The sequence below is a fragment of the Orycteropus afer genome, unplaced genomic scaffold (genome assembly GCF_000298275.1).
Source record: "Orycteropus afer afer isolate SDZICR_OR568_19922 unplaced genomic scaffold, OryAfe1.0 scaffold00017, whole genome shotgun sequence".
NCBI lineage: Eukaryota > Metazoa > Chordata > Mammalia > Tubulidentata > Orycteropodidae > Orycteropus > Orycteropus afer.
This window is the reverse complement of record NW_006921604.1, coordinates 12,482,083-12,489,295: the sequence shown is the minus strand read 5'-3', so window position 1 is coordinate 12,489,295 and position 7,213 is coordinate 12,482,083. Positions and strand designations below refer to the sequence as shown.

Sequence of the window (7,213 nt, the reverse complement as noted above, 5' to 3'; positions counted from 1 at the left end):
TACATTTTTTTTTTTTTTTTTTAGGGACATAATTCAATCCATAACTTTCTACCCTTTTGCCCCTCAAAATTCATGTCCTTGCCACATGGAAAACACATTCACCCCATCACACAGCCCAAAAGTGTTAAATCAACTTTTATTCCAAAATCTCATCTTCTCAATCATCTAAGTCCAACGTGGGTAAGACTTTTAGAATATTCCTTGCGGCGGCAAAATTCCTCTTCTTCTGTGAACCTGTGAAATCTATAATACAAGTGATCTGTTTCCAAAGTAAAATAGTGGAACAGGGACAAGGTAGACATTTCCATTAGAAATGGGTGAAATTAGAGGGAAGAAGGGATCACTTGCAGCAAACAAGGGCGGAGCCCAGCAGAACAAATACATTAGCTCAAGGCTTGTTCATAATCTTCTCTTCCCTGAGACCATTTAGGCAATGGCCTTGTCCTCCAGACTCTGGGTGTTGATCATGCTCTCTGGATTCTGGGTGGAGGTCCCTTGGTCTTGGACTTCAGCTCCACCTTCCAGGCCCGCTGAGACAGCAACCCTACTCCGTTGGCTTTGGGTCGCCCCATTGTCCTAGTCTATCTGAGTGGTGACCCCATTCCTTCAGCCCCAGCAGGCTCTGTTCTTCTACCCCTTGGGCATGGCAACCCCACCCTCCTCAGCTTTAGGCAGTAGCCCTACTCCCTGGCACACCATAACAGCAGCCCCACACCTAGTTGGTGAAGATTTGACTCTTTGAAACTAAGGAAGCTATGGTCTTACTCTTTAAGATCCAGAAGATCAAGGCCTCACCCTTTGAAACAGAAGGCCCTGCTTCCTGTGCTCCTTCCAATAGTTCTGCTGATCTCTGAGTTGCTCCATGGATGGTCCTCTTTTTTTCTTGGAGGACAAAAGATGTAGCTCCTTTGGCCTGTTTCTTCTCTGTAGAACTTCAAGAAGCAGACAGCATTCTCTTTTTTTTTTTTTTTTTATTCTCTCTCTGTTCCCTTTTTCTAAGCTGATAGGTTTTCTGCTGTAGTTGGTTAGATCCATCAGTCATAAGCTTAATTTCTTTAACAAAAGATTGTGTAGTTACATCCTTGGTGAACATTCTAGGATATGTGCCCTTCGTTCATACAACACAATTTTCCAAATCTTTAAGTTCTCTTTTCATTTTGCACAGTTCATTTTTAAGTCTATTCCCTCTCTTTAAGTTCTCTTTTCATTTGCACAGTTCATTTTTAAGTCTGTTTCCTCTCATACTTTGCTACAAGCAGCAAGAAGACCACAAGGCCTCTTTAAGATCTTGCTTAGAGATCTCCTCACCAGAAATCTAAGTTCCTCACTTACATTTTCTACCTTCTACCAAACAGTTGAACATAATTCAGACTAGTTCTTTGCCACTACATAAAAAGCATCATCCTCCCACCATTGTCCAATCTTATATTCATAATTTTCTTTCAAAGCCTTACAGAAGCACAGTTAATGTCCATATTTCTAGCAATACTCTGTTGCTGGTGCCATGTGTATTCTCTAGGAAGACAGAGATTTCTCTACAGCTCTTCTCACTTTCTTCTCAGTCCTCACCAGAATTACCTTTGATGCCTGTAATTCTACCAACAGTTTCTTCAAGAAAATCTAGGCCAAAACCAAAAACAAAACCAAACTCACTGCCATCGAGTTGATTCCAACTCACAGTGACCCCCTTTGGGTTGCCAAAGCAGTAAATCTTTACAGAAATAGATTGCCCAGTCTTCCTTCCGCAGAGTGGCTGGTGGGCTTGAACCACCAACCTTCTGGTTAGCCGTCAAATGCTTTAGGCACTATGCCACCAGAGCTCTTTTCAACTCAATGGCAGTGGGTTTTAATTCAACACATAACACAACCAAAGGAAAAAAATAAATAAAGACTTGTGAATCAAATGATGCCATTAAAATTGTTGTTGTTGTTATGTACCATTGAGTTGTCTCCGACTCATAGCTCATAGCGACCCCTCCTTAGGTTTCCGAGGCTGTATGTCTACAGAAGTAGACTGCCCAATCATCCTTCTGAGGAGTGGCTGGTGGGTTTGAACCGCCAACCTTCTGGTTAGCAGTCAAATGTCTTAGGCATTATTGCACCAGAGCTCTTTTCAACCCAATGGCAGTGGGTTTTAATTCAACACATAACACAACCAAACGAAAAAAATAGATAATTAGTTAAAGACTAGTGAATCAAATGATGCCATTAAGATTGTTGTTGCTGTTACATGCCATCGAGTCATCTCCAACTCATAGCGACCCCTCCTTGGGTTTCCGAGGCAGTATCTCTATGGAAGTAGATTGCCCAATTTTCCTTCTGAGGAGTGGCTGGTGGATTTGAACCGCCAACCTACTGGTTAGTAGTCAAGTGCCTTAGGCACTACACCACCAGAGCTCCCGCCATTAAGATAGTGAAATGAAAACTCACAGAATGGCAGAACATATGTACAAATTACCTATCTAATAAAGATCTAGTATGTAGAATATATAAGGGAATCTTATAATTCAATAAAAATATAAATAACCCAGTTTAAAAATGGGCAAAGCATATAGACACTTCTCCAAAGAAAATATACAAATGACCCATAAGCACATAAGAACATCGTAAACATCATTAGTCATTAATGAAATGCAAATCAAAACCACAATGAGTTACCACTTCATAGGCACTCCAAAAAAAAAAAAAACCAAAAACACCAAACTCACTGCCATCGAATAGGATCTGACTCATAGCGATCCCTCATTGAGTTTCCAAGGTGGTATCACTACAGGAGACTGCCCAACCTTCCTTCCGAGGAGTGACTGGTGGGTTTGAACTGCCAGCTTTCTGGTTAGCAGTCAAGTGCCTTAGGGACTATGCTACCAGAGCTCCCTCATAGGCCATAACTGGGGGGGAAAAAAGAGCCAATAACAAGTTTGGTAAGGATGTGGAGAAACTGGAACCCTCATAGTTTGCTGGTGATGATGTAAAACAGCACAGCTTCTGGCAGTTTCTCAAAAAGTTAAACATAGAGGTATCATAAAAATCAAACCAAACCCATTGCCATCAAGTTGATTCTGACTCATAGAGACTTCTACAGAGTTTCCAAGGCTGTTAGTCTTTAAAGAAGCACACTGCCTCATCTTTCTTCCACAAAGTGCGCTAGTAGGTTCAAACTGCTGACCTTTTGACTAGCAGGCCAATGCCTTAACCACAACCCACCCCCGCTCCAGAGCTCCTAGAGTTACCATATGACCCAGCCACTCCTCGGAAGGAAGGTTGGGCAATCTACTTCTGTAGCGATGTCGCCTCGGAAACCCAAGGAGGGATCACTATGAGTCGGGTCCAACTCAACGGCACATAACAGCAACAGTCCTTGGGTGTGGTAGTTAAGGTTATGTGTCAACTTGGCTGGGCCTGGTTTTAAGTGGCTAGGCAGCTGGATGTAGTTATTTCCCATGATGAGACTGATAATCAACACCATGGTGAAATCTGCTGTGAGCAGCTGAATAGCTGCCTTAGGGGTGTGGTCTGCTTCCAGTATATAAGCAGCAGCTTTGAGGAAGGTTTCTGAGCTTCTTGGCACACCTGGATCCTGCATTTTGCTGAGTCATCAGTGAGTGGCCCACCATAATGTCTGTCCATCTTGGGACTATTTCTGGACTTGAACTAGTGGCTTGCCATGCTGCTTGATAATCTTTGGACTGTGCCCTTTTATTTGTCGACTTTGGGCTTGTGAGCCTCAGCAGTCAGCAGCTGCCTGAGTTAAGAGATGCCTCCAACTCCAGTGGACTGGGAGCAAGAGGGAAAGCTGAAGGCCCCAAGGTCGAGGGGCCTTCACCCAGCCCCTAGTGCCAGAACTTTGAACTCAGACTTCCAGCCTCCAAAACTATAAGAGAATAAACCCCTGTTTGTTAAAGCCACCCATTTGTGGTATGTCTCTAAGGATGGCACTAGGGAGTCAAAACATTGGGTTATAAATAAGATTTATTCCTAAGTTTTCTTTAAGTTGAATTTTAAGGTAATTCAGAACAGTGCATACAGTTCTTATTTAGCCTTACTTTAGTGCAAGAAAAGGCTTGAAATCTTTTCAATGATTTAAAAGCTGCATGTGAAGCAAGTAAAGGTGCCTGTGATGAAGAATTTGTTGGAGGTAGGGGTTGGTTCGATCACTTCAAAGTCAGGGCAAATTTACATAACATTAAAGGGGAAATAGGAGTTGTTCTGAAGGTGGACATTCTTAACCTAGAGACTCACTGTACTCACAAACCATATGTTCATACAAAAACTTATATATGAATGCTCATAGCAGCATTATTCACAATATCTAAAAGGTGGAAACAGCCCAACTGTCCACCACTGATGAATGGATAAATAAAGTGTGGTTTAGCAATATAATGGAATATTATTCAGCCATAAGAAAGAATAAAGTACTGATATACATGCTAACACATGGATGTTAAGTAGAAAGCCAAACACAAAAGGTCAAATATTATATGATTCCATTTGTATGAACTGTCTAGAATAGGCAAATCCAGAGACAGAAAGTAGATTAGTGGTTGCCAGGAGCTGGAGGAAATGGCAGTGACTGCTGGTGGGTATGGGAGGTCCTTTTTGGGGTGATAAAATTAGATAGTGATGATGGTTGTACAACACTTTGTGAATATATATTAAAAACCATTGAAGAGTACATTTTAACATGGTGAATTTTATGGTATGTGAATTGTATCTCAGTAAAAAAAAGAATTTTGACATTAAGTAAATGCTTAATTTTCAATTTTTTTTTTTTAAATGGTGTAGTTCAAGAACCCAAAGACTTTAGAAGAAGTAGCAAAGAAGGAGAAGGATGGAGAAGCAAGTACAGTCTGACCCAGTGGGAAATAAGTACTTGGGCATTGCATCTGTTTAGGACTGAGTGAAAAAGAATGCTTGCTCCAGACATTTTAAACCAAGCTCTTTCCCCTGTTAGTACCACCCTGCTGGAGCTCGGTGTTGGTTATTTGTGAGGCTACTCTGGATTCTCTCTGGCTCATAAAACAATTTGGGAGGTAAGTGTCCTCTCCCAAACCTGCTGGAAAGGGGGTTAAGATGAAGGCAGGGTACCCCTGAAACAGAAAGCTTATGACTGATGTGATTGGGATTTGCAGGAGAGTGAGAACCAACCAGGAAGAGCTGGTCGATGAAATCATCACCAAATGGAAAGAGCAGGAATGGAATAAAACCAGAGAAGCATATCCTTTACCATTGTGTTTCTGCAAAAATCCAATGACCTTTTCCAGCACGGTGGTTTTGTCCATTTTCCGCATGTTGCCAGGGAGCATGGAGCTAAGCTCTTTGATGAGAACATTGAACTGGTCCCGACGCTTCTTCTCAGACTTGTTTCGAGAAGCTCTGTAGACATAAAACACACAGGTTACCAGAATATTCCATTTCCTACAGGCTCTGTTATGAAATCAAGATACTTTCATCCGAGTATGTTCTGTTGTGATCACTTTATCAAAACTCTTCTAGGGAAGGTAACATTAGCCACTTTCAGAGCTGAGTGACAGGGACAGAAAAATGTTTTGCTAGACTCTTGGCTACAAAGAAAGACAGCATTAAAAAGAAATAAGTTCTAACTGTGATGCGAAATCTGACAGAGTAGCTTCATCATCAGATGCTGTTCTCTCTGACTTCATAAAGCTCTCACCTTTCAAGAGCATGTGACATGCTGTTTTGTAAAGATGGCTGCAGCCCAGAGGGGTTACCTGAGACCTCTCTTTTAGCCAATGGTTCAACCAAACCATGTTCTCTCCAATCCAGAGCACCTTAGACTCTGGTGCTAAGTCACATGGGGTAGGTAGCCTGGTGTTCCAAGTGTCCAGCAGACAGCCACGAAGGGCTTGTGTCCTGGCCACTGCTTCAGGAAGCTCATCATCCTGTTAGGGAGGCAAGGCATGCCAGCATGAGACAGTGTGCAAGCCATGCACAACAGAGGGCTGACACATGGCAGGCACCACAACGGCATAACACGCTGAGCACCTACAGAACTGATAGCAAGCAGAGCTGCTCACTTTGAGAGGGATCTTCCCCTGAGCACTAATGAGGCACCTCTGAAGAACCCGAGGGTCCCTGAGAACTTGGTTAGAAAATCATGGCCACAGATGCTGCTCAACTAGAACACAAAACAAGAAATGTACCATACAGGAAGCCTGCCTTTCCCTGAGCAAGTCCAGCCTGTAGTGCAGTTCAAGGGACCTTGAGTTTTAATGTGACTACCACAGGCCCTGGGTACTGAGCTCTTCAGGACTAGCTTACTCGAAGATGATCAGGGCTGAGAAAGCTGTTCTACCTCTCCCAAAGCCACACAAGATGGACTTGTTCCAGAAAACCAGTTCACTGACAGAACAGACGTCATGACTACGGAGCCCATTAAACATATCTGCCTGCTGGACCAGGCACTCCTGGGTTTTAAGATCAAGATTTGTGGAAAAGCTAACAAATCATCAGGAACTACCAGCCAATGTGGGATCAGGATCAAGGGTACTGGTGGTTTCTGACAACATAGTGAGTTTCCATTAGGGGGATTCACTTACCCTGGAATAGGTATCAGCATCTATAGATACTGGTATCAGTAAAGACTTTGTTTCCCAAACAGCCCTTTGAAAGCATTTGTTGTTGTTGTTATGTTCCATGGAGTTGGACCCACCTCATAGCAACCCCTCCTTGGGTTTCCAAGATGGTATCACTATGGAAGTAGATTGCCCAATCTTCCTTCTGAGGAGTGGCTGGTGGGTTGAACCACCAACCTTTTGGTTAGCAGTCAAGTGCCTTAGGTACTTTTCCTTGATGCTAAGTTGGATAGTCATCACCACTCTGTTTGCCTCTAATTACGTACACACCAAAAAAACCAAACCCAACTGTCGTCCACTTGGAAGGGGATCTATGCAGGAGATCCTTGATAAAGAGGGAGAACAATGTGGAACAAAACTCAAAATCATTTGGAGAAAAAAGAAAAAAAAAGGTGGGGACCAGGTTTGCTGGTCTGATAGAGCCTGGTGGAACCACTGAGATTACTGCCCCTAGCTGCCCTTCAGGTCTGGAATTGAACCCACACCTGTGGCTTCCAGCCAAACAAAATACAGGCATAAGAGTTGAACATGTACCTGAGGTAGATACACTCCTTGGAGAGAACAATCATGGAAGAAAGAAGGGCTGCTTATGCACAGGGAGACAGCTCAGGGGGCAGGAG

The 7,213-nt window shown here is 43.0% G+C and overlaps 1 protein-coding gene across 1 annotated transcript in view; it reads right to left on the bottom strand.

Annotated features, from left to right (window-relative positions):
* Positions 1-5,691, bottom strand: part of NPAS2 (neuronal PAS domain protein 2) — a 91,197-nt gene extending 85,506 nt beyond the window's left edge. The window contains exons 1-2 of the mRNA XM_042783487.1: positions 5,672-5,691; positions 5,225-5,373 (exon numbers count right to left, since the gene is read on the bottom strand). Coding sequence (XP_042639421.1) covers positions 5,225-5,373; positions 5,672-5,691 — 169 coding nt within the window. The remainder of the gene's footprint in view (positions 1-5,224; positions 5,374-5,671) is intronic.
* Between the last annotated feature and the right edge of the window lie 1,522 nt (positions 5,692-7,213).